The sequence below is a fragment of the Capra hircus genome, chromosome 14 (assembly GCF_001704415.2).
Source record: "Capra hircus breed San Clemente chromosome 14, ASM170441v1, whole genome shotgun sequence".
Taxonomy (NCBI): domain Eukaryota; kingdom Metazoa; phylum Chordata; class Mammalia; order Artiodactyla; family Bovidae; genus Capra; species Capra hircus.
This window is the reverse complement of record NC_030821.1, coordinates 77,361,962-77,389,925: the sequence shown is the minus strand read 5'-3', so window position 1 is coordinate 77,389,925 and position 27,964 is coordinate 77,361,962. Positions and strand designations below refer to the sequence as shown.

At 42.3% G+C, this 27,964-nt stretch overlaps 1 protein-coding gene across 7 annotated transcripts in view; it reads left to right on the top strand.

Moving 5' to 3' along the window:
- Positions 1 to 23,793, top strand: part of LOC102177047 (ankyrin repeat domain-containing protein 26) — a 66,618-nt gene extending 42,825 nt beyond the window's left edge. The window contains exons 2-11 of one of the 7 annotated variants that reach the window (XR_001919166.1): positions 32 to 199; positions 1,699 to 3,197; positions 5,469 to 5,533; positions 8,122 to 8,155; positions 9,269 to 9,338; positions 12,396 to 12,456; positions 12,546 to 12,745; positions 15,174 to 16,100; positions 22,278 to 22,324; positions 22,574 to 22,616. Coding sequence is in view for 2 of the 7 variants with exons in the window: in XM_018058600.1 (XP_017914089.1) it covers positions 3,060 to 3,197; positions 5,469 to 5,533; positions 8,122 to 8,155; positions 9,269 to 9,338; positions 12,396 to 12,456; positions 12,546 to 12,745; positions 22,278 to 22,324; positions 22,574 to 22,628 (670 nt within the window). In the remaining 5 variants the exon portion in view is untranslated. The other 6 variants (XR_001919167.1, XR_001919164.1, XR_001919163.1 and 3 more) reach the window with 6 other exon arrangements.

The window sequence follows — 27,964 nt, the reverse complement described above, 5'->3', positions numbered from 1 at the left end:
TGGCCCTCACAGCGCTGGTCCCCGTGTGCAGGTCCTGGAGGAGAGTGTTGGCCAGACCACCACGTCGTCCCTCGTGTCCGTGTGCTCGGGCCCCCGCCTCTTCTGCAGTGTGGATGACGGCAGCGGCTTTGCCTTCCTGGAGCAGATCATCTCCTTGTGGGCCCAGGAAGGCGTTCACAATGGCAGTGAGGTCTTGCAGGTGTGGGCCTGTCACGTGGCTGCCCCAGCAGAGGTGTCTGGGTGGGAGGATTGGGGGGAGATGCTGCCCATGAGGGAGGCTGGACAGAGAACCTCAGACACAGGCCTCATGGAGGGAAGGCCCCTCATCATCACTTTTTGCTTTATTTTTTGATATCAATATGTAGGACCTCTTAACTTAGAAACATAATAAGTAAACAGCAGAGAAAGCCCACAGCCTGAAACAAATCCTTTAGAGGTAGGTTTCAGTATCTCAGACTCATCCTGCAGTATGTGTCGGCCTCCGAGCCGATCCTCGGTCCTGGAGGGCTAGAGGGCCTCTTACTGACTGCAGCACGTGGGCGTGGACACCAGGAGGCGCCGCCCACACGTGTCATGCGGTTTTTCTAATCTGGAAGCTGCTGCCCAGACCTCTTTGTCCTCTGCTCCCTCCGTGATTTCATTGCTGAGAAGTGTGCTCTCAGCTTGTTGTGGCGGCAGCTTCCTGGTCACTCCGCACGCTTTAGCGTCCTGTCATTTTTCTCCCAGAAGCCCTCAGGGCTGTAGAGAAGTGTGGAGATTCAAGTCCCCTCTCCCGCTTTACAGGAAGGGCTTCCCCATGGGCCCTGCCACGTGCCTGCCCCACCCGTGTGTCTGCAACTTGTAGTCACAAGCACCAGTCACTGAGAGAGCAGCCACGGCACCAGTGTTATCACTAGGCCACCAGCAGGTGCGCGGGCGTTCCCAGCCTACTCTTTATCTTACTGTGGTAGAATACAGAAAGCACAGTTTTCCTGTTCTTTTAACTTTACCTTCCCCAATCCTGAGGGGGAATGGTTGTGACTCTCAGAAATGCTTGGCTGTGGCTCATCGCTCTATCAATCCTTTCCACCAACAGAACCCACATTGTTCCTATGTCTGTTCGTGCTATTTAGAGATGTATTAAGGATTCTTTGTGTTTGAAATGGCAAGAACTCAACTCAAACTTGGCAAGAGGAGGACATCTTTGTGACCAGCTGGGGAAGAAGGAGGATGTTTAGGCCTGGGGGTCCCAGCTCTAGGGGTTGTCAGGACTCTCCTGGCCTCTGGGTCTTGGCTTCAGGTCTAGCACCCTTGCATGGCTCCCCAGGACCTTGTGGTCTATACAACACTTGATTGGACAGAGGAAAAGCCCTTCTCCAGCCTCCCTATCAATCTCCAAAGTCCTCTGCTTGCATATGCCCCCTTCTGTGTCTGTCCCTTTGTCCAAGAAGGGGGACTCTGTCCAGCCTGGGTCATGCCCGCCTCGGAGGCAGGGACACTGAGGGGAGGATCTGTATGTTGACAGTGGGAGGGGGACATCAGTGTTGACAGGGACCTGGGGAGAGGTACCCCAGAGGGATGGGAGCAGGGGAGAGGCTCCATTCAAGAGGTGGAGACTTTGCAGACAGAAAAGGATGGTACTGGGACAGTGAGGTCTGGGCCAGCAAATGTCTGAAGACCCATTCACCCTGCCTGCCTGATGGGCCTTTCTGTTTTCAGAGCCTTGACTTCAGTGTGGACGAGAAGGTGAACCTTTTGGAGCTGACCTGGGCCCTGGAGACTGAGCTCATGGTGGTGGGCGGGGCCGCCCAGCAGGCAGCCTTGGCCTGCTACCACCAGGAGCTGAGCTTTTGCCAGTAAGAGCCCTGCTGTGGGGGCCGTGTGGGGCCGCTGGCCAGGCTGGCCTCCTCGCCCAGGACATGGGCAGCCTGCGGGAGGAGAAAGGCTGCTTCCAGCATGGTCACAAAGCACGGCATGGAGATTGGGCCCAGAATGCGATCCTTTTTAATTGGGTTTGGCTCCAGTTGAGCTGGATATTCAGGCCATCCGTCTACTGAGCCTGTTGGCACAGAGATTGTTATTGTATTTTTATTGATGTGCTGAAGCTACAGAAAAGGTTGGCAGTAATTCCAGTATCCATCCTCACGACTTCGCATCTCGTTACGTACCTAGGTACCGACAGATGAGACCTCTAACGTCAGGCAACTCTGCAGAGGGGCCCAAAGGAAGACTGCTTTGGGAGGATGAGGAAGGGAGACAAGCTTGGTGCTTCTCCAGTTGGAGAAACAGGCATCAGGATAGCTGGTGCACTGAGCCTCAGGCAGGGCCTGGGGTGACCAGACAGAGAGAGGAGTCTCCTCTGCTCTGGGCAGCTCGCTGGCACTTAGATGCCAGGCTACAGTTGGCAAGGCTGTGACCAGGCAGGATAATGGGTGGCCAGCCTTCTCCCCTTCATGCGTCCAGTCCCAGGTTAGGTGCTGGGGATTCCTGGGGCCTGAGGCCCAGCTGCAGGCAAGAGGGAGCGTGGATAATTTCCCACCTCTTCTAAGGCCGTCTGGAAGGGTGAACACTGCAAGCCCCAGGCTCGAACCTCTTGGTTCAGAAACCTGCTAGAAACCCCACTGCAAGCCAGTTGGCTTCTTGCTGTATGTACTTCTGTAAAACAGACTCAATAACTGCAGAAAGCATCCTGGTAGGAGGAGGGTCAGGCTTCCCAGGTCACGCTAGTTGTAAAGAACCCACTTGTCAATGCTAGTGCAACCCGCTTGCCAATGCAAGAGGCGTGAGAGATGCGAGTTCCATTCCTGTGTTAGGAAGATCCCCTGGAGGAGGGCATGACAGCCCAGTTTAGTATTCTTGCCTGGAGAATGCCATGGACTGAGGAGCCTGGAGGGCTACAGTCCATAGGATTGCATAGAGTCGGACATGACTGCAGCGACTTGGCACGCATGCACAGGAGGTGGGTCAGAGCCCAGCGCTGGCCACTGCTCAGCACTCTTAGGCCAGCTGAGTTTGTTCCTTCAGACCAGCTCGCGAGGCCCAGAGCAGTGTCCCCAGTGATCCTTCCCTCCTTGCTGCAGGGAGCAGGTGGAGCAGATGGCCAGGGAGCGAGATAAGGCAAGGCAAGACCTGGAGAAAGCTGAGCAGAGGAACCTGGAGTTTGTGAAGAAGACGGACGACCCGCACTCTGCCCTGGAGCAGCTCGCAGAGGAGGTCAGGTAGGTCCTGCCAGGGTCCTGGGCCAGGGCGGATGGTGGACCCAGGCTGCTGCCAGCTGAGGCCCTGCTGTCTCACCTGAGCCCTCAGCAGGGAGCCTGCAGACCAGGCATCACCCATGCAGCGGGCTGAGCAGACTCCCGCAGAGTCAGCCCGGCTGGCTGGTGGTGGACAGAAGAGAGGAAAGCATTTCTGGCCTTTATGAAAGCCTTTCCCTCTCTCTCGATGTGTCACCTGCCTCCCTGTGGTTCTTTGCTGTGGCTGCATTCAGCTCCATCCCAGACAGGGGAGGTGCTGGGTCCCCCCTGGACGCACATGGGGCTCATGGGGCTCCCCGCTTGGGGGCAGCCTGACTGAACACGCTCTTCCTCTGCCTCCAGCACTGCCCTCCCCAAGTGCCCACAAGCCAACGGCGACTGGCTTCAGGCCATCAGTCGGGGAGCTGAGAATGGATTTGCGTTGGTCTTAGCCTGGTTGACCTGATTCTCCCGACCACCCCGAAGGGACTCCGTGAAGTTCTCTTTGAGTCAGAGAACTGGAGCCTCGTTATCTCTATCCAAGAATCTGGTTGGGGGACACAAGGCCTCGAGGGCCATGTGAGTGTTTGGATTTTGCTGCATGAGTAGCACGGTGTCATTGGTACGTTTTTAGAAATAGCGTTTGCAGTTGTGTTAGGTTATTCTAACAGCAAAAAGTGTTAAGGGATACATGTTCATTGTAGAAAACTTAGAAAATACACACACAAGGAAAAATAAAAGCGAACATTTCACATCCACAGAGGTTATCACTCCTGACCCTTTCCATGAGTCCCTCGCTTCTTCCTGTGCACGTGGTCGCTTTCAGAGGCGTCGCTGCCGTAATGTTGCATATCCTTTCTGAGCATCAGTCATGAGGCTCTGCCATATGTTACTGCACCTTTCCCCTTTAAAGAGGGAAGTGGTATGATCAAGTTTGTAAAACTCGCCCCAAGATCTGCAGGCTGTTAGGTTAACCACGCACATCAAACTGTTTCCCTGAGTGACAGCTGCCCTTGTGCCCCAAAGCTCTGCGGTGAGTCTGAGGGAGGCCGAGCCAATCATTTCTGGTTTCGACCACAGTCAATTGAATGCGAACCCAGCCAGGCTCTGCTGAAATAAGAGTTTCCACTCAGCTTCACTCTAGATATACTGGGTTTGAGAATCCTGTTAAGCAACTGTTTTAGTGATGTTCAGTCACTCAGTCGTGTCCGACTCTTTGCGACCCCATGGACTGCAGGGCACAAGGATTCCCTGTCCTCCACCATCTCCCAGAGCCTGCTCAAACTCAGGCCCATCGAGTCAGTGATGCCATCAACCATCTTGTCCCCTTCTCTCTGTCGTCCCCTTCTCCTCCTGCTTTCAATCTTTCCCAGCATCAGGTTCTTTTCCAATCAGTCAGTTCTTTGCATCAGGTGGCCAAAGTACTGGAGTTTCAGCTTCAGCATCAGTCCTTCCAGTGAATATTCAGGACTGATTTCCTTTATGATGGTTTGATCTCCTTGCAGTCCAAGGGACTCTCAAGAGTCGTCTCCCAACGCCACAGTTCAAAAGCATCAATTCTTCGGTGCTCAGCTTTCTTTATGGTCCAAATCTCGCATCCATGCATTACTGCTGGAAAAACCATAGCTTTGACTAGATGGACCTTTGTCGGCAAAGTGATATCTCTGCTTGTTAACATGCTGTCTAGGTTGGTCATAGTTTTTCTTACAAGGATCAGGCATCATTTAATTTCATGGCTGCAGTCACCATATACAGTGATTTTGGAGCCCAAAAAATAAAGTCTGACACTGTTTCTACTGTTTCCCCATCTATTTCCCATGAAGTGATGGGACCAGATGCCATGATCTTTGTTTTCTGAATGTTGAGCTTTAAGCCAACTTTTTCACTCTCCTCTTTCACTTTCATCAAGAGGCTTTTTAGTTCCTCTTCACTTTCTGCCATAAGGGTGGTGTCATCTGCATATGTGAGGTTATTGATATTTCTCCTGGCAATCTTGATTCCAGCTTGTGCTTCATCCAGCCCAGTGTTTCTCATAATGTACTCTGCATAGAAGTTAAATAAGCAGGGTGACAGTATACCTTTACTTTCTCCTTTACTATATGCTAAATAAAAGTTTATAGAACTTAGAAACTTGAAATGTATGCAACAATTGAAGTTTTGATATTATCTCTAACATTGTCTGAAATGATCTAAGAATTTGGTAGTTGTTTTTCATATCAGTGTTAAAATATTATTTATCGCATTTTTAATACATAGGTTTCGCCAACTGATTTCTGCGTATAAGAAAAAGACATCTGAAACTTCTGCAAATAGCAACACAGGTATGTCATCTGATACCGAATTACTCTTGGTGATTTTACCATAGATAAAGTAGGAATGAGGAAGTTTCAATAATGAAAGAACTGTGAAAAAATTAATGTAAATTGCACATGTATTTTATTTTTTAAATTTATTTATACTGTAGTATTCAAGATTCTTTAAGAAGTTAACTGTAGGTGATTTAACATCAAAGACAGTATTGTCTGAAAAGAAATCCATCTGTTTAATATGGCCCCTAAAGTCCTTAGATCTCTGTGTAAATCAGAAAAAAAAAAATTTTAAGTGAGTATACTGTACATTTCATCTGTAGTCATAGTATCGCAGATGGGACGTCTTATGAAAGTGAACTTTCATTGTTAGAAATGGTTTGCATTTAGTGAGTGCATAGTTAGTAGTTACTGTGTAGTGATTAGTCTCACTAAAATAGTTACCATCATTAAAACTGGGAACTTGAATAATCCCTTCCTGGTAAGAGAAGAAATGATTAACAGTAACTGCAAAGCTGAGCCAGTGTGCAGCATAGTCATGAGAGATTATTTCTGAAAGATACCTACCAATTGTACAGAAGGCAGAAAAGCAATGCCTGGTTGAGAACCAGTTGTTTTGCCTGTTGTACCAAGCAGGTCTAGATTACCAACTCCATTCCTTACAGATCCCGAGAGAGTGAGATAGGTTGACCTCATTAGGATCTGATATTTTCTTTGGTGTGTTGGACAGTTGTCATGAGAGTATAGTTTTGTAAGAACGAGATGTTCTCTTGCCATCAGTTAAAGATTATCATAATAGATATTCAAATAGAACAACGTGGGACTCTGCAGGTTCTAATAAAAGCACAAAAATACTTTCCATTAACAGAAACGGCATTAGGTCCACTGGATGTGGCATCCAGGACATTGTACAGGGTACCCAACGACTCCTTTAACCGAGTGAAGTGAAAGTGAAGCCACTCAGTCGTGTCCGACTCTTCGCGATCTAATCAAAGGAGGCTTCCCAGGTGGCTCAGTAGTAAAGAATCCACCCGCCAACGCAGGAGATACGGTTTGATCCCTGTGTTGGGAAGATCCCCTGGAGAAGAAAAGGGCAACCCACTCTGGTACTGTTGCCTGGGAAATCCCATGGACAGAAGGGCCTGGGGAGCTGTCGTCCATGGGGTCACAAGAGTCAGACACGATTTGGTGACTGAACAACAAAAACGGTAGGTTGGTTTATTACACTAGTCAGAAGAGACACAGATGACAGTGTCTTGGTCTTCAATACGCTCAGAATAGAGTTCTCTCTGGTTAATTTCTGTATTTTTCTAAAGAAAATTTTCGAAGAAAACATGCTTATTTGTTTGTTCATTTGTTCACTGAACGGATAACTTTCAAGTGTCTCTTCTGTACTAAGCATTGTTCTGATGTCACAGGGTGCAAACATTGAAAAATAACTGCGTCTGCTCTCCTTGCTCAAGCTTGCAGTGCTCCTCTCCCCGTGGAGTCACTGCGTGTGAGTCATCCCTCCAGCATCAGATCATGACGGCCCTGGGAAATGTTTCCAACAGCACCAGAGTCTGTGGCTCCCTCCATCCTTCCCTCCCTCCCCTTGTTCATCAGCTTAGGATGTGATGATGTATGCCTTCCAAGCTGAAAAAGCATGATTTCTATAAACATTTGACGTATAATGGGAAGGATTGATATAATGATGTCCCTCACTAGTACACAGCACTCTTTGGACCATCCTGTGTGGTCCAGATACTCTTGAGCAATGAAAGGAGATAGTCTCAAGAGATTCTTTTTAAACATGTTAGTGTATATATATATATGCACAGAAGCTGAACTTTTTTAAAGAAGTTATACATATATATATTTCTCTCCATATATATAGGGAACTATATATATTGAGAGAGAGAGAGAACTTTTTAAAAAGTTCAGCTTCTGTGTACCCTACTTCCTGCTCACCACTACTACAAGTCTAGTCCCCATTCTCACCACTGAGTTGAGCCCCTTTACCCGTTTGCCCTCCCCCACCTGACTTTCAAGAGATTATCCTTTCTAAAGCTGGAATCACTACATCTTTCATACTTCTCTTGCCTTTGGAAAGAAGGCCAGGAAGAGAAGACTTTTGTTTCTGATGTTTTCCCTTGCTCTGAGGCTCAGTGCCTTTGACCAGGCTTCCCTGTGACAGGGCGTCTTCACTGTGACCTGAAGAGCCAGAGAAGTCGTCGTGTCCCTGCAGGACACCTCTAGTCTCTGCTCAGTGCTCCAGGCGATAGAGATCCAGAAACACTGCGCTGTTCAGGCGTGCCGTTGTCAGCTTGTAGTACTGATTGTGTTAATGGTATGGTATCATTTTCTGTCAGTCTCCTGGAGTTTGGTTAGGATTATGGTCGTTGTGAAGAGCAGTTCTTTTCTTTGTTGTTTTGTTTTGCATTTGATGACTATAAAGGGGAGGAGTGGTTCTTAGGCATTAGTGGCTGTTCCCTTCCTCTAGTGTGGCCTCCAGGTGTGGTTTAAAAGGAATACTTTTAAACAGAGCCTCAGTCTTAAGGTTTTAATATTCTGTATTTTTCTTCCGTTGATTTAAAATGTATCTTGCTTTTTTTCTTTAATAGTGGTTGAAAGTTCTGAAGAGGACTCATCAAGGAGGTAGGATTTTATGGATGTTTAAAATTATATGTTTAACTAAGGGAACATGGAGAAGAGAAACTGAAGTTTGTTGCATGTTCTACTCTGGGTTAGACACTGCATTACGTGCTTAACATTTGTGATCTCATAGAGTCATCAGAGCAGCTTTGTAAAGTAGCTGTGTCCTATTTTTACTTAATTAAGCAACTGTGGTTTCAGGAGGTTAGTGAATTGACCCTGGTTAAAATGAGCTGACCTGTGATTTGACAGTTGGCCTTCCTGGCTCCCACGTCCACTCCCATGGCCTCAGCAGAGACTGAGAAGTACCTGTGTAGCATATAAGTTAAAGATATAAATTAGTTCTTTGACTTGAGTACATTTTAAGTTTCGACATTGTGGGGAAACTCCCTGTACTCCCTTAGAGTAAAGGAGAGAAGTGGTGCCATCTCAGTAAGTAGTATCCCTGCTGACGGACCAAGAGTCCCATTCTGGATGGACTCAGATTCGTCTCTGAACCATGAACAGACAATGGAGAAGGAAAGCCTATTCTTCCGCTTTGTTTTAAGTTGTCAGGTTTACTCCAGTTTGGACAAGCAAGAATTATTTCAGTCCATCAGTGGGATTTTCAGTTCAGCTATTAGAACTTTTGGTGAAAACAAATTATTTTTAGGATCTGCCAGTACATTGGCTGTCACTCTCTGTTATGGAAACTAAGAATGAGTGTTAACTAGATATTTCATAGGTTGGGAGAGATGGATGCAGAAATAGGTAATGAAAAACTTTTTTGGAGACTTCCCTGGGGGTGCAGTGGTTAAGATGGTTAGTAAGACATCTTCCAGTGTAGGCAGTGTGGGTTTGATACTCGGTCAGGGAAGCTAAGCTCTCACATGACCCAGGATCAGACAGCCAAAACATAAAATAGAAGCACCATTGGAACTAATTCAGTAAAGACTTTAAAAGTGGTCCACATCAAGACATCTTTAAAAAAATTTTAAAAAAGAGCTGTTTTCAAACAGGCCAAATTTTATTCATGTCAAGAAAGTTCATTTAATATATATACAAACTTTCCCTTTTTTAATTTTTTGTTCAAGGACATGAGCTCACTCATTTTTATTGTATGTTTTTGCTTTAAAGGTTTCCCAACAAACCTGGCGTTGATTTAGGGCCTACATCAAACAACGAAGTCTTAGATTTTAAAACCAAGGTAAAGTGTTCTGTTGTGAAATTAGTTTTCCTGCTCTGAAATTAGTTTCGTGTAGTATTTACTCTTGTGGAAGTGACAAATAGATTCAAGGGATTAGATCTGATAAACAGAGTGCCTGAAGAACTATGGATGGAGATTTGTGACATTGTACAAGAGGCAGTTCTCAAGACCATCCCCAGGAAAAAGAAAAGCAAAGAGGCAAAATGGTTGCCTGAGGAGGCCTTCCAGATAGCTGAGAAAAGAAGAGAAGCAAAAGGCAAAGGAGACATGGAAAGATATACCCATTTGAATGCAGAGTTCCAAAGAATAGCAAGGAGAGATAAGAAAGGCTTTCTCAGTGGTGAATGCAAAGAAATAGAGGAAACAATAGAATGGGAAAGGCTAGAGATCTCTTCAAGAAAATTAGAGATACCATGGGAACATTTCATGCAAAGATGGACACCATAAAGGACGAAATGGTATGGACCTAACAGAAGCAGAAGATATTAAGATGAGGTGGCAAGAATACACAGAACTCTACAGAAAAGATCTTTATGACACAGATAACCAGGATGGTGTGATTACTCACCTAGAGCCAAACATCCTGGAATGTGAAGTCAAGTAGGCCTTAAGAAGCATCACTATGAACAAAGCTAGTGGAGATGATGGAATTGCAGTTGAGCTATTTCAAATCCTCAAAGATGATGCTGTGAAAGTGCTACACTGAATATGCCAGCAAGTCTGGAAAACTCAGCAGTGGCCACAGGAAAAGGTCAGTTTTCATTCCAGTCCCCAAAAAAGGCAATGCCAAAGAATGGTCAAACTACTGCATAATGGCACACATCTCACATGCTAGCAAAGTAATGCTCAAAATTTTCCAAGCCAGGCTTCAAGAGTACGTGAACCATGAACTTCAGATGTTCAAGCTGGATTCAGAAAAGGCAGAGGAACCAGAGATCAAATTGTCGACATCCTCTGGATCATAGAAAAAGCAAGTGAGTTCCAGAAATGCATCTACTTCTGTTTTATTGACTGTGCTAAACCATTTGACTCTGTGGATCACAACAAAGTGTAGAAAATTCTTCAAGAGAGGGGAATACCAGACCATCTGACCTGCCTCTGGAGAAGTCTGTATACAGGACAAGAAGCAAGAGTTAGAACTGGATATGGAACAATAGACTGGTTTCAAATCAGGAAAGGAGTACATCAAGGATGTAAATTGTCACCCTGCTTATTTAACTTATATGCAGAGTACATCATGAGAAATGCCGGGCTGGATAAAGCAGAAGCTGGCATCTAGATAGCTAGAAGAAATATCAATAGCCTCAGATACGCAGATGACACCACCATGATGGCAGAAATGGAAGAAGAACTAAAGAGCCTCGTGATGAAAGTGAAAGAGGAGAGGAAAAAGTTGGCTTACAACTCAACATTCAGAAAACTAAGACCATGGCATCCGGTCCCATCACTTCATGGCAAATAGATGGGGAAACAATGGAAACAGTGACAGACTTCTTTTTGGGGGCTTCAAAATCACTGCAGATGGTGACTGCAGCCATGAAATTAAAAGCTCCTTGGATGAAAAGCTATGCCCAACCTAGACAGCAGATTGAAAAGCCAGGGACATTACTTTGCCAGCAAAGTTCTGTCTAGTCTAAGCTATGGTTTTTCTAGTAGTCATGTATGGATGTGAGAGTTGGACTATAAAACAGCCTGAGCACCGAATAATTGCTGCTTTTGAACTGTGGTATTGGAGAAGACTCTTCAGAGTCCCTTGGACTGCAAGGAGATCCAATCAGTCCATTCTAAAGGAAATCAGTCCTGAATATTCATTGACAGGACTGATGCTGAAGCTGAAACTCCAATAGTTTGGTCATCTGATGCGAAGAACCGACTCATTGGAAAATACCGATTCTGGGAAAGTTTGAAGGCAGGAGGAGAAGGGGACGACAGAAGATGAGATGGTTGGATGGCATCACCGACTCAATGGACAAGAGTTGGTAAAACCTCTGGGAGTTGGTGATGAACAGGGAAGTCTGGTGTGCTGCAGTCCATGGGATCGCAAAGAGTCGCACCCAACTGAGCAACTGAACTGACCTGAACTCATGTTGATATTTTCATAAAATTTGAAGAACAGCGTAGATGCATAAAAATATATTAATAAAATCATATGAAACAGAGGCTTTGCTCATAGTATATCCTTAAGAACACTGATATCTTACTGATCTATTGTATATAAATTCTAAATGTGTTTCTCCACATACCTTATTATACTTGTTTTTTTTTTTCCGTAAAGTTTTTTCTTGACTAGAAATGTCTCACTTTTTCCTTTCTTCTTCCTCCTCTACCTTATTTTTTTTTTTAATTTTTACTGTTAACCTAATTTTTCTTTGCAGAACACATTTCTTCAGTGTCTGTTCTTTCAGTCCATCTCTCTCTGTCTCTATTATGAACATATTTGCTTATGGCTTTCTATTTAGAGTGTGGCTTTCATTCATGATCATTGCCCTGTGGGTTTAACCTTGTTTTTTCCCTGTTTCATAGAAGCAGCTGAATTTTTTCCCCTGTTTCATTGGTCTCTAGCTGTTGGACAAACAGAATAGAAGTAGCTTATCCTGTTTGCAGTTCTAGCCCATCTAAATAAGGTTCTGTTAAAACCTAAACTTCCATATTTCCCTTCACAAGTGATAATGTATGTATATATTAGTCATGGAAGCAAATTTCAAAATATAGCAATTAATTTGAATGTCTTAGTTTTTCAATAGTGCTCTAAACTGCCGAGGATAAATGATTACTCTAGAACATTTTGGAAGAGAAAGTAGTCTAGCGGGTGGCCTAGTGTTTGTATAGCAGTCAGTTAGGGGTAAGGGGAGGAACGTCTGGGGCTTCTGATGTCATCTGTCATAATCCTTGCCCCATGAGCAGGTCAGTCAGTGACAGAACTGGGATTTGAATCCACATCTGAATGACTCCAGAGCCTGTGCTCTCTGTGTTAGATCATAGAGGAATGGGGGCTGTTATAATTCTTTATTCAGGTTGATACTTGTTATATTCTTCAAGCTCTGTTTTCTTCTCCAGCATGTCTTGAAATCAAAGTTACCGAAGCTAATGAAGGCTTCTCAGCAATCCAAGAGAAACAGTAAGTTATTTGAGGACTGTCCTCCTGGTGGTATTCCTTGATTTGAAATGACACACGTTCTCATGTGCTCTCTCCTGTTTTCACTGCAGTAGAAGCAACATGTGGCATTTTGAGACCAGAGAGTACAACTTTGTCAGAGGACAGTAATTCTGACAGTAACATTGAAGACATGGTTGGAACATTTCCCAAACCATCTCCCTGGTTGGAGGGCATTTGCCGTCCTGCCTTCCCAACACCTGAGCCTGTTTCAGAACTTCCCAAGTCTGCAGCAGGCCTCGGTCGTGCAAAGGTAAGGTGTTCTGTCTGTAACTCTTCTTTCCCTGTGTTTGTTCACAAGCCAGTCCCCTGATCCTTATGGTGACAAAAAGGATCCCGCCACAGAAATAGAAGCCCTCAAAGTCACGATACGAAATGGTGTGATAATAAGAGCCGTACATGTGGGTGATTCAGATTTATAAATACTGGCGTACTAACTGGGCTGTTATGAAAGAAAAGAATCACAGAGCACTGGGGAAAAGCAACTAGATGAGTATGAAGATGGGCAGGAGGATGAGGGGAAGAATTCCTTTAAGAAGGACAAGATGAATATAAGATGGAATGAGGGTGAAGATGGGACAGATATTATATAAAAACACAACAGAAATCATGGGGGTCAGTCAGACCAGGAACTCTATATTAGAAATATGCGAGAAGTTATTTCAAATTCAACTTAGGAAGAGAAAGGGAGGTTGTAAAAAAACAATGCTCATACTCTTTTGAATGACATATAGCTGATTTTTATGAAGAACTAAAAAATATGTGTTCCTTATTTTTTTTGATGGTTGTGTTCAAGGTTGGTGGTGGTTCTTGTTTTTTCGTTGAATTGAAGTGTAATCAGTTTAAAATACTGTGTAAGTTTCAGGTGTACAGCAATGTGATTTGTTTATACTTGTGTGTGTGTGTGTGTGTGTGTGTGTATATATATATATATTATATATAGAATATAATTCCCTCTGGAAGTTCATTTAAATTTGAAGTGATTTCTCTTTTTAAAGAAATTCTCACTTTGAAATTAATGAAGCGATGTTTTCTATTTAATCTAGCAAAACTTTTCGTTTAGAGGCAATTCAAGATGAGCCTTGTTTTAGGCCTTTGGAGATGTATTATGAATTAAGAATTTATGGCCCTTCTGTTTCTTGTGGTTTCTAACTTCAGTTCAGTTGCTCAGTCGTGTCCGATGCTAAATACTTGACGTACTTATCTAATTTATCTTACTGTTTGCTATAACCTTGGTGGGTGTTTTAGATCTTTCTGAAAATAAAGAGGAAATACTGTGAAGTAGATGTATAGGAGGTATCAAATGCAGTGTTTATAAACCTAGCAAGTGGTGGTGTTTATTGAATTATAGTTGATTAACAATATTCTGTTAGTTTCAGGTATACAGCACAGTGATTCAGATACATATGTATATGTATGTGCATATTATATAAATGGGGCTTCCCTGCTGGCTCAGACTGTAAAGAATCTGCCTGCAATGCAGGAGACCTGGGTTCAATCCTTGGGTTGGGAAGATCCCCTGGAGAAGGTGGAGAAGGCAATGGCACCCCACTCCAGTACTCTTGCCTGGAAAATCCCATGGGCGGAGGAGCCTGGTAGGCTGCACTCCACGGGGTCACTAAGAGTCAGACATGACCAAGTGACTTCACTTTCACTTTTCACTTTCATGCATTGGAGAAGGAAATGGCAACCCACTCCAGTGTTCTTGCCTGGAGAATCCCAGGGACGGGGGGGGCCTGGTGGGCTGCCATCTATGTGGTCACACAGAGTCGGACACGACTGAAGCGACTTAGCAGCAGCAGCCTGGAGAAGGAAATGGCTACCCACTCCAGTATTCTTGCTTGGGAAATTCCATGGACAGAGGAGCCTGGCAGGCTATAGTCTATGCGCTCGCGAAGAGTTGGACATGACCGAGTGACTAATACACATATACACTCACTCACACATACACTCACATGTACACACATATTCCATTTCAGATTCTTCTTGCAGAATAGTAAGTGTAGTTCCTTATGTTGTACAGTAGATTTCTGTTGGTTATTTTATATCTACTGGTGGGTATATGTTAATCCCAACATCCTAATTAATCCCTTCCCCTACCCCACTTTCCCCTGTGGTCACCATAAGTTTGTTTTCTGTGTCCATGAGTCTTTCTGTTGTGTGAATAAGTTCATTTTAGATTGCACATATAAGCAGTATGGTATAATACTTGTCTTTGTCTGACTTATATCACTTAGGATGAGAATGTCTAGGTCCATCCCTGTTGCTGGAAATAGCATTATTTCCTTCTTTTTTATGGCTTACTAGTTTTCCATGATGTAAATATTCCACATCAGATGCAATTTTTAAGTGTAGTCAGATCTATGAATCTTTTATTTTAAGCCTTCTAGGTTTGTTGTAGTTCAGAGAGAAGCCTTTCCAGTTCTGAGCTTCTTGAAAAGTCTCTTGGGATTTCTTTTTTACTTTCGTGGATTCATTGTCTTCCGTTAAATATTTGAACCTTTGGGAATGTGCTTGTATAAAGTCTGAGGATTGTACTGAACCTTATTTTTCCCTGTTGGAGACACACTTGGTGCAGTCTTTTCATTGTATAAACATAGAGGTTAGTCTTTCATTTCAGAGGAAATCATGGCATGTCACTTTATTGAGTACTAGCTAAAAGTTTCCTTTGTTTCACTCAGGTTTCTGATAGTTGGGAAGAAGCACAAGACCTGTTGTGTGAAATCCAAATGCTGCAGGATGAACTTGCCATCCTGAGACTGGAGACAGATGCACTGAAACGTCAGCACCGGGAAAAGGAAGAGAACTATTGTGAGGACATGGAAATTCTCAAAGGAAAGAATGATGATCTTCAAAGGGCGAGAAAACTGAGTGAGGAAATGTTAACAGAGACTGTATCCCACTATACACGCCAGCTGAACGCTCTGACAGCCGAGAATAGAATGCTAACCTCCAAGCTGGAGAACGAAGAAGAAAGCAAACAAAGACTGGAAAGGGAAGTGGAATCCTACAATTCTAGACTGGCTGCTGCCTCACGCGATCATGATCAAGGTCAGACATCACAAAGAGACCTGGAACTTGCCTTCCAAAGAGCAGAAGACAAAATGAAGTCCCATATGGCTAATCTAAAAGATAAGGCCGAGACATTTTCCCAGCAGCTATCTATAGCGGAAAGTAAACTCAATAAGCTGAAAATCAAGCTGCAGCACATGATAGGTGATCTTAGAGGAAAGACTTCGATGTTAGAACGTGTCCAGAGAGACCTAAGCCAGAGTGTCAAAAGCAGGAAATTGAACACATGTATCAGAACGAACACACCAAAGTGAATGAATACCTTGGAAAGCAAGAATCCTTAGAAAAGAGATTATCTCAGCTCCAGAGTGAAAACGTGTTGCTCAGACAGCAGCTGGACGACGCACAAAGCAGAGCTGATAGTAGAGAAAACAGTCATGAGCGTCCAAGACCAGCTGCAGCAGATCGCGAGAGAACTGCAGGCCGAACGTGAGAAGCGAGGTCTGATGGAGGAAAGAAATAAGCAGTTCATCAAGGAGTATAATCGTTTCAAAGAGAGAATGTGTCAGTACCAAAAAGAGAAAGCAGAAAGAGAAGTGAGTATCCAGAAGGAGAAATAATTCTCAGACTTCCTGAAAGAAAGTTCATAGTGATTCTTGATTCTGGCTAAATGTTGAATCTAGTTGAGTATAAAAAATACACAGGCTGTGAATCTATGGTCTCTAAACCAGCCTAAAAGCATACCTTGTATTCAGCAAATAACATTTAGACTGAAGAAATGCTTCACTTTGAGTAGGGACATTGTGGTGTTTATGAAATGTTAAGAGATTTAGTTCTAAATTATTAACCTAGACAGGTACTAGTAATTTACTCTTACTATTAAGGTATTAATTTTAATCTTTATGTTATGACATTTCACTATCGTGATGAAGCAGATAAATGAAATGCTCAAACCTGAAATGAATATTTCGAAATGAAGCTTCAGTTACATGGATTATCTTGATAGTCAATTCCAGGTTTCCCAGAGGCTATATTTTATATATTGTACTTTGGCTTCAGTAGCTTGTCATAGCTTTTTGTTATATTTGTTGGTACAATTTTATTTTTATTCATGTCAGTTTGAGTTAATGTGGGAAACATTTTAGCCTTGAATCATTTATTCTTAAAGCCTCTCAACTCTTCAAATGCATCTCAGTTCAGTTCAGTTCAGTTCAGTCGCTCAGTCGTGTCCTACTTTGCGACCCCATGAATCACAGCACGCCAGGCCTCCCTGTCCATCACCAACTCCCGGAGTTCACTCAAACTCACGTCCATCGAGTCGGTGATGCCATCCAGCCATCTCATCCTCGGTTGTCCCATTCTCCTGCCCTCAATCCCTCCCAGCATCAGAGTCTTTTCCAATGAGTCAACTCTTTGCATGAGGTGGCCAAAGTACTGGAGTTTCAGCTTCAGCATCATTCCTTCCAAAGAAATCCCAAGGCTGATCTCCTTCAGCATGGACTGGTTGGATCTCCTTGCAGTCCAAGGGACTCTCAAGAGTCTTCTCCAACACCACAGATCAAAAGCATCAATTCTTCGGCGCTCAGCCTTCTTCACAGTCCAACTCTCACATCCATACATGACCGCTGGAAAAACCATAGCCTTGACTAGACGGACCTTAGTCAGCAAAGTAATGTCTTTGCTTTTGAATATGCTGTCTAGGTTGGTCATAACTTTTCTTCCAAGGAGTAAGCGTCTTTTAATTTCATGGCTGCGTTTACCATCTGCAGTGATTTTGGAGCCCAAAAAATAAAGTCTGACACTATTTCTACTGTTTCCCCATCTATTTCGCATGAAGTGATGGGACAAGATGCCATGATCTTCGTTTTCTGAATGTTGAGCTTTAAGCCAACTTTTTCACTCTCCTCTTTCACTTTCATCAAGAGGCTTTTTAGTTCCTCTTCACTTTCTGCCATAAGGGTGGTGTCATCTGCATATGTGAGGTTATTGATATTTCTCCCGGCAATCTGAATTCCAGCTTGTGTTTCTTCCAGTCCACCGTTTCTCATGATGTACTCTGCATAGAAGTTAAATAAGCAGGGTGACAGTATACAGCCTTGACATACTCCTTTTCCTATTTGGAACCAGTCTGTTGTTCCATGTTCAGTTCTAACTGTTGCTTCCTGACCTGCATACAGATTTCTCAAGAGGCAGGTCAGGTGGTCTGGTATTCCCATCTCTTTCAGAATTTTCCACAGTTTATTGTGATCCACACAGTCAAAGGCTTTGGCATAGTCAATAAAGCAGAAATAGATGTTTTTCTGAAACTCTCTTGCTTTTTCCTGATCCAGCAGATGTTGGCAATTTGATCAATGCATCTACTTAACATCAAATCATAATTTGGGACTGAGGTGGTGAGCTTTAGCAAAACTATTCTTGATTTAATCTTCCCACTGCTATTTATGATTTACTTAACATTCTTACAGACCATTTGCTCATAATGCTCATTTTAAGTATCAGTTACTATCATTTGAATACAGCTTGTCCTCTAAAAATGAAGGATGGCAGGACTCGTGAGCAGCAGGAATGGAGTGAGTCATGGGGAGGGTTTTAGGGGCTGCAGTCTGGAGACGGGTGGAGGCCAGGTTATCGAGGCTCCTTGAAGGCCATGGGAGCAACCTCATTTTTTAAGTGTCATTTTTCTTTTATATTGGAATATGGTTGGTTTACAATTTTGTCTTAGTTTCAAATGTACAGCAGATTGATTCAGTTATAGGTGTACATATATCCATTCTTTTTCAGTTCCTTTTCCCAGGTAGGTGTCTACAGAATATTGAGTAGAGTGGTTAGCCAAGGGCAAAGGTGGAGAGGAGGGATAAATTAGGAGTTTGGGATTAACATAGAGGTACTACTAGATATAAAACAGATAAGCCACAAGGGAATGGCCTCATTTTTCTGCTGAGGTAGGAATCTGTTGGAAAGATCTGAGCACTGGTTGGAATATGTGACGATCTCTGAGTTAATCGAAGCTTCTAAGAAAAAAGGAAAGGAAAATGTCTCCACAGTGTGGAATTTTCCATCATTTTCCCACCTACACACTCATTTCTTTCTGGACGTGAGGTGGTGAAGCTCTGCAGATTTATTGGGAGGGCAGGGCATGGACAGTGGGGCCACATCCTTTGTCTGAGTAACTTAATATCAGGAAGGCTAGAGGGTGGCCCTTTCTGTGTCTGTAATCAGATTCAGTGAGGAGGAAAAAGAAGGTGAGTTGCTGTCTGTGGTGATAGTTTTCAAAGTCCATATGTTGGAGTTATCTATTATTAACATAATAGTAAAGTGATTTGATAAACTCAGTGACAGAGCATCTTATTAGGCAGCTGTGAGACAACTTCAACAAGAACTGGATGACACTGTTAAAAAGGAGTCTGTTGGAGGCTTCACTGAAAGTCATGTCATGTTGTGCTAAGTTAGAAGCTGAGGCACAGGATTTGAAGAACAATTGTGAACTACAGCTACATCAACTCACAAGTCGCATATGTATGAAATTGAACGTGTTAACAGTTAATATGTAGGATAAAGTGTTTTAGGACACTCGATTTCATGGTCAGCTTTCTTCTGTATTTTTGTTACAAGTAACTTACTGCAATTTTCTTATCTTTATAATGCACGCGTTTCTTAAACTCTGACTTTCATCCCGCCATTTGCATTATATTACATTTTTCTTATATTATTTACCCTTAGGAAAGTTGAGAATTGTGCCTCATTATTCACAGAAGTTGAGAGCCTTTTTTTTTTTTCTTTGAAACAATACTTTTTAAAGTGATAGCTGTATTACCATGATGAGGCAAGCCAGGTTAATATCAGAGGATAATATTAGTTTAATGGAACATTTAGAAAATTATCATTTCTCATCTTGCCTTTTGTGAATGGCTGTAGAGTTCTGTATATATTTATTTCATGGATTTCAGAATAACTTGTGCAGAAAGGATATTATACAAACCAGTTGAAATTTAGGCATTGCCTTCTTTCCTCTTCATTTTAAGGATATTGTAAAAGCATGGAGGTACTCAGATGGTGTAGAATACATACATCCAAACTAGAGAATTAAGAAGATTATCTGAATCCTGCCATTGGATTTTTTAAAAAAGCTATTGAGATATAATTGACGTATCATAGAATTTACCCACTCAACATGTGTAGTTCAGTATCTCTCAGTCTAGAGAGGTGTAACCAGTGACTACGGTCAATTTTAGAGCATTTCTATCACCCGCTAAAAGAATCCCTGCATCCCTTAGCCACCACCCGTGGCCTCCCATCTCCCTCAGCCCCAGGAAACCCCCAGTCTAATACCTGTCTCTAGACAAGCCTGTCCTCAGTACTTTATATAAATGGAATCATGCAGTATGCTCCTTTGGGGTTAGCTTTGCTCATTGATGTCATGTTTTCACAGTTCATCCGTGTGATAACAAGTATCAGGTCTTCCATTTCTGTGGGTCGTCAACAGTAAGCTAAGCCATGTATCCATCATCACTTGATGGAGCTCTGGGTTGTTTCCGCTTTGGGACTATTAATAATGCTGTTGTGAACATTGATTTCCAGGATTCTGTGTGCACATGTTTTTGTTTCCTTGTGGTGGGATCTTATCCTCGGAGTTAGCTGGCTGATTTTCCCTTTTCTTGGCCCTTGCTCAGACTCTCCTTTCTGTCTTTACAGTTTCTTTTCCTCTTGGGTAGTCCTTCATTATTTCAGACCTGGCGCCCAGTCTCTCCTCCGTCATGGAGCTTTCGTGACTGTCGAGCTCTTGGAGCCTTTTCACATCAGCGCTTGTTACCTAGTCTCTGAGGAACAGTTTAGCCCCTAATTTTACACTGTTGACATTTCTTCCAGGAGGGGGAATCTTGGCTAAGTATACATTGGTGTGACGGAATATTTATTGATATGCACAGCACTTGTCTTGCATAAATGGACAGTAACAAAGGATTACAAGAATGAGGCAATTTTTGTTGTTGCTGTTCAGAAAAATGTGTGGTTCATCGCTGTAAACTGTTAGGAAATGGGATTTCTTTAACTTTGCAAATAATTCCCTTTGAAATGCAATTCAAATTAGCAAAGAGTCTTTGTACTTCAGAAAAAGGCTTATGGAATTAGAATCCATATTTACAAGATTTATTAACTAGAGTCTTATTATCACAGCCTTCTTTTGGGAGGGACTTATTAACTTAGCCCTAGATAACTCAATATAGTATCCCTCAAACTTCTTTAAAATCCTGGGACATTAAGATGGGGGGCGATTAAGAGCCATTCTACTAAGAGGTGACTTGTAGTCCTTTTATGAGGAAAGATAGAAAAATATTATTGTAGAACAATAAAAGTCTAAAATCAAGTGCAATTGTTGTGTGACAAAGATGGCAGTGAAGAATATATTTTGTGACTCTTGGTGGTTTGAACTTCATTCTTGATTCTCTGAGTAATCCCTGGTCCTACAGTCTACAATACAGATAGCATCATATTTATTTGATCCTGGGTTTGAGTTAGGCTGTGCTCAGTCCCCTTTCTTCATTAGCAAACCGTATCATTTTATTCTTGAAGACTGATGATTTTCCAGCAGAGCTGGAAACTGCATCTTCAAAATGTCTGCACCTAGATGCAAAAAAAATCAAGTTTTTCAATAGGAGTTGTTATCTATGAAACTAATGCCAAAGAAATGTAAAAAACTAGAAAGAAAAAGAAGTTGGAGCAAGAAGCAGTGACCCTCAGAAGCCACGTAGAAATGGGTATGGTGGAGCGCAGGCAAGCAGAGCAGCGTGAGCAGGAGCCTGCAGACAGCGCGAGCCGGGAGCTCGCAGAGAAGTGGAAGGAAGGCAGCCTGTGTCTGCAGGTTCATTTGCTGATCTCTCATCTGCTTGAACTCACTTTCACTGCACATTACATTTTGGATCCATACAGCTTATGTGTGTCCTCTGCCTCCCTTAGAGCAGGTAGTTTTGTAGATTTCTGGAAGGAAGGGGGCACTTGTTTTCCCTTTAAATATTTCAGTTTCCATCACAGTTATCACTAAATTGACCTTTCAGAATGATTCTCACTAGAGAATCCTTTTACTTATAAGACCAATTGGTAAAAAACAAGACCATTATGAAGAAAAGAAAACATTGTGGTTTAAAACTGGTACCATCCTCTTGAATTATTCTTAAGTTGTCTTGTTCAATTTTCCCCTTCTATGGGACGTAGTTTGGAAACTAACACTTATGAGAGAATCTTTCTCGCTAAACATCTTCAGAATTAAATCTTGCTGGCACATTGTTTTCTTGTATATAATTTTCTCACCTTTCTGTGTTTTCGTTATATGGAAAAGTTTAAAGAAAATCACAGGTGTGTTCTCCTTATTAACATTCGACTCAAACTACTTCCTCCATTCGAACAGGATCCTCACCTAAAAATCAAAATAAAGTCTCAGAAGTACATATTTAGGCCAGGAGCTTTTAGGGGAAAAGATAGTCATCTTGTGGGTCATTCCGAGGATTATGGGTCATTCCCTAATTCTCTGAAATTATGTGTACTTGATAGACTGATATTTATTGTACTTTTATCAGATTAAATAGCATTCCATATATATGTTCTCTGTTATCTATAAGCAGAATAAGTAGAAATTCATTTTCTTTTTTTTAATGTGATTTTCTATTGAGGTAATCGTCAGGTTAGGTCTAGTCTCCAAAAGTTTTATTTAAAAGTCACATTTAATAAGTTATAAACATATAACTTGTTTATCTTAAAGATAAATATTTGACTTATTTCAGATCCAACGGGAGTTGGACCAGGAGCATAGCTGGAGAACAAAGAGAAGGTATGTTGCCAAAATGTATGAATTAAATTTAGACATTGATTTCCGAAATACATTGTAAAAAATAAATGGCATCTTTTTCCATTGTTTGGATAACAGATGCTATGTTAAAACTTTTTTTATATACATAGCTAATGAAAAATGTGAAAACATGAGCAGTCATAGTGAAAAATATCCTTCTTCATGTATTCATCATGTACCATGGCTTGAAAAACAGTCTCTGAAGGTCTGTGTATTTCTTTTTATTTCTAGCTGTATCCTTCTTCTACTTCCTCCATCCCTGTGGAGCTGTCTTCCTCCACCCTGACACGATTCTCAGAAAATGTGGTGTTCATCAACTTCTCAAGTGTCTGGTAGTGGTTAAGGCTAGGAAACCCAGACTCAAGCAGTCACATTTGTGTAGCTGTCACTTGGTACGTCACCAGTTTCTCTTTTACCCTCAGGAAATGCTCCAAACACCCACATTTGGGTCCTGCCAAAGTAGTTGGCTTTATCTCTTTACCAGCTTACTCTGCCGCTTAGCTCTGCATCTAACCAGCTGGGCTGTGTAGGACCCACAGAGTCGCCTGCTCACCTCCGCTCTCTGTACGTGCTTCTCCCGTCTGTCTCTTGTACTTTTTCCTGTCCTTCAGGTAGCTACATACATGTCACCTCCACCAAAAAGCTGGCAGTATTGACACAAAGCTGGCTTCCCCTCCTGAGTGTTCCTTGTGCCGTCTTTTATATCTTAGTATTTGTGACTCTGTACGGACACTGCCTGTTGGTCTGTTTTTCCAGTTTAGGGCATATCATTTTTCAGGGTGGGCTGGGTCACCTTCATCTTGTAATTCCAGTGCTTGTCACAGAACCTTTGCATGAATACAGGAGTATTCATCAATTCACTCAATTGCATGAGTACATGAATGAAGAATGAGAAAACCAGGAGCTCTGATACTCAGCCTCACTGCAACCATAAGCAGATGACAAAATTGGAATCTTGATTAGTATTTTATGTTGTGTCATCTATAGATATATTTCATTTTTCAGAATCCTAGGAAAGGTCTCAGGTTTTTTGTTTGTTTGTTTGTTTTACTAATCTCAGTTAACCCAAGTATTTTAGGTAAAGAATATAATTCTTTCCTTTTCTTTCAGGTGATGCCCAGTTTGCATCTGATGCCTTTAGAGTGTCTTCTCGAGGATCTACAGATGGGTCAAATGTGTGTGATGACCTACTTTTGTAAACAGAAGAACAAGATATACAGAGTTGAAAGGAAAAATACATGATTTAGAAAGATAAATAGGAAAAGTTTCTCTACTGGACCGTTTCCATGACATTTCATTGTTTCCCATTATACATAATGAGAAAATCCTTATTAAAGGAAAATATCTCTGTATTATGTGTATGTGATGGAAATTTATATAGCATTTTAAGTGATGTTTTTCTGCATCTAACTTACTTTTTAGCAGATTTAAACATCAGCACTGTTGAGTTTTCCAGATTCTAAGTGATAGTATTAGTCACTCAATTGTGTCTGACTCTGTGTGACCCCATGGACTGTAGCCCACCAGGTTCATCTGTCAATGGTATTCTCCAGGCAAGAGTACTGGAGTGGGGAACCATTCCCTTCTCCAAGGGATCTTCCAGATCCTTGGATCAAACTGAGGTCACCTGCATTGCAGGTGGATTCTGCCATTTGTGCCACCAGGGACGCCCTTTACAAACTCAGACTGAGCTCTAATACCAGCTATTTAAACAGCACCCAAACAGGCAGACTTGTCATTCATATTTAGTTGTGTTGATTGGTAGCATTTTTGTACTTTCCAGTTTTTGTCACTACCTAGATATTTAGATACTGCTCTTACGTCTTCTGTCAATGTTTTGATGTGTTGCGATTGTTAATAGTGGCATAAACTTACTGTATGTAACTTTAAACACAGATTCATAGGCCTTTCCTCATGGAGAAATAAGATTTGCCTGAGTTTTTGCCTTTTAAATGAATTAACTTTTTATAATTTTTATTCTTAGAGGATAATTACTTTACGATATTGTGATGGTTTCTGCCAAACATTGACTTGAACTGGCCATAGGTATGCGTATGGCCCCTCCCTCTTGAACCTCCCTCCCCATTCGACCCCTCTAGGTTATCACTAAGCACCAACGTTGGGTTCCCTGCATCATACAGCAAATTCCAAAAAGACACATGTTCAGTGTTCATTGCAGCACTACTTACAGTAGCTAGGACATGGACGTAACCTAGATGTCCATCAACAGGTGAATGGGTAAAGAAGCTGTGTATTATTCAACTAGAGAAAAGAATGCATTTGAGTCAGTTTTAGTTGACTTTTGGTTTACTTTTGGAGACAGTGTTAAAATTAGAGAAAGTTCCTCTGGATAAATAAGATTTGCCTAAGACTTTTCACCTTATCTTTCCCTATCTACCAATCTATCTATTTTTGCTTTGCTTTTTGGAAAAAGTCTTGGAAGACTTTTTTTTTGGAGAAAGCACCAGACAGACATTATCACAAAACTCCCCTAACTCCCATATATCCTCCTAAGGTACCATTTATCCTTCCTAAATGTTATTTGTTCTCCCATAAGTGCCTCGCCCAAGTCACCTGTTATTTAGAAGATGCCTTTTTCTCCTACTCCCTATCATTTATTAAGTAGTATATCAACTCCCAGGAATTCCATTAATGCTGAAGAAGCTGACGTTAAACATTCTGTGAAGAACTACAAGACCTTCTGGAACTAACACCCAAAAGAGATGTCCTTTTCATTGTAGGGGACTGGAATGAAAAAGTAGGAAGTCACGAGATACCTGGAGTAACAGGAAAATTTGGCCTTGGAGTCCAAAACGAAGCAGGGCAAAGGCTAACAGAGTTTTCCAAGGGAATGCACTGGTCATAGCAAACACCCTCTTCCACCTACACAAGACAAGACTCTACACATGGACATCACCAGATGGTCAATACTGAAATAATATCGATTACATTCTTTGCAGCCATTCAGGTATGACCTAAATCAAATCCCTTATGATTATACAGTAGAAGTGACAAGTAGATTTAAGTGATTAGATCCGATAGGGTGCCTGAAGAACTATGGACGGAAGTTAATGATACTGTACAGGAGGCAGTGATCAAGAACATCCCCAAGAAAAATGCAAAAGGGCAAAATGGTTGTCTGAGAGGGTTTACAAATAGCTGTGAAAAGAAGAGAAGTGAAAGGCAAAGGAAAAAAGGAAAGATATACCCGCCTCAATACCGAGTTCCAAAGAATAGCAAGGAGAGAAAAGAAAGCCTTCCTCAGTGATCAATACAAAGAAATAGAGGAAAACAATAGAATGGGAAAGACTAGAGATCTCTTCAAGAGAATTAGAGATACCAAGGGCACATTTCATGCAAAGATGGGCGCAATAAAGGACAGAAATGGTATGGACCTAACAGAAGCAGAAGATATTAAGAAGAGGTGGCAAGAATACACAGAAGAACTATACAAAAAAGATCTTGATGAGTCAGATAACCACAAAGGTGTGATCACTCCTCTAGAGCCAGACATCCTGGAATGTGAAGTCACGGCCTTAGGAAGCATCTCTAAGAACAAAGCTAGTGGAGGTGATGAAGTTCCAGTTGAGCTATTTCAAATCCTAAAAGATGATGCTATTACAGTGATGCACTCAACATGTCAGCAAATTTGGAAAACACAGCAGTGGCCACAGGGCTGGAAAATGTCCGTTTTCATTCCAATCCCAAAGAAAGGCAATGCCAAAACATGTTCGAACTACTGCAAAATTGAACTCATCTCACACGCTAGCAAAGTAGTGCTCAAAATTCTCTAAGCCAGGTTTCAATAGTATGTGAACTTTGAACTTCCAGATGTTCAAGCTGGATTTAGAAAAAGCAGAGGAACTAGAGGTCAAATTGCCAACATTCAGTGGATCATCGAGAAAATGAGAGTTCCAGAAAAACATCTGCTTTATTGACTCACCAAAGCGTTTGACTATGTGGATCACAAAAAAAAACTCTGAAAAATTCTGAAAGAGATGAGAATACTAGATCACCTGACGTGCATCTAAGAAACCTGTATGCAGGTCAAGAAGCAATAACTGGACATGGAACAACAGACTGGTTCCAAGTCGGGAAAGGAGTACATCAAGGCTTTATATTGTCACCCTGCTTATTTAACTTATATGCAGAGTACATCATGCAAAATGCTGGGCTGGATGAAGCACAAGCTGGAATCAAGATTGCTGGGAAGATATCAATAATCTCAGATATGCATATGACACCGCCCTTATAGCAGAAAGTGAAGAGAAACTAAAGAGCCTCTTAATGAAAGTGAAAGAGGAGAGTGAAAAAGTTGGCTTAAAACTCAACATTCAGAAACCTAGGATCATGGCATCTGGTCCCATCACTTCACTGCAAATAAAGGCGAAACAATGGAAACAGTAAGAGATTTTATTTTTCTGGGCTCTAAAATCTCTGCAGATGGTGACTGCAGCCTTGAAATTAAAAGATGCTTGCTCCTTGGAAGAAAAATATATGACCAACCTCGATAGCATATTAGAAAGCAGAGACATAGCCGACAAAGGTCTGTCTGATCAAAGCTACGGTTTTTCCAGTGGTCATGTATGTATGTGAGAGTTGGACTAAAAAGAAAGCTGAGCACCGAAGTATTGATGCTTTTGAATGGTGGTGTTGGAGAAGTCTCTTGAGAGTTTCTTGGACTGCAAAGAGATCCAACAAATCAATCCCAAAGGAAATCAGTCCTGAATATTCATTGGAAGGACTGATGCTGAAGCTGAAACTCCAATACTTTGGCCACCTGATTTGAAGAACTGACTAACTGGAAAAGACCCTGATGCTGGGAAAGATTGAAGGCAGGAGGAAAAGGGGATGACAGCGATGAGATGGTTAGATGGCATCACTGACTCGATGGACATGAGTTTGAATAAGTTCCGGAAGTTGGTGATGGACAGGGAAGCCTGACGTGCCACAGTCCATACGGTCGCAAAGAGTCGGACACGACTGAGCTACTGAAGTGAACTGACCAATAATCAACCCCCAGTTGTAGTCACCCCTTACAGTCACATTTCTCTGTGAACCTCTGCATATTATTGTTTCATTACTCAGTCGTGTCCAACTCTTTGTGACCCCATGGACTGCAACACGCCTTGCTTCCCTGTCCTTCACCATCTCCCAGAGTTTGCTTAAACTCACGTCCATCGAATCAAACATGCCTTCTAATCATCTCATCCTCTGTCACCCGCTTCATTCTGGCCCTCAGTCTTTCGCAGCATCCGGGTCTTTTACAATAAGTTGATTCTTTGCATCAAGTGGCCGAAGTATTGGAGCTTCAGCATCAGTCTTTCCAACGAATATTCAGGGTTGATTTCTTTTAAGATTGGTTTGTTCTCCTTGCTGTCCAAGGGACTCTCAAGAGTCTTCTCCAGCACCACAGTTTGAAAGCATCAGTTCTTCAGTGCTCAGCCTTCTTTATGGTCCAACTCGCACATGTGTACATGACTCCTGGAAAGCTTGAATAGTTTGCAGATTAATCTGTCAGTTGCATCATTTGCAAATATTGTCCCCCATTCTGTGGGTTGTCTTCTCTCTTGTTTATGATATCCTGTGCTGTACAAAAGCTTGTAAGTTTAATGAGGTCTC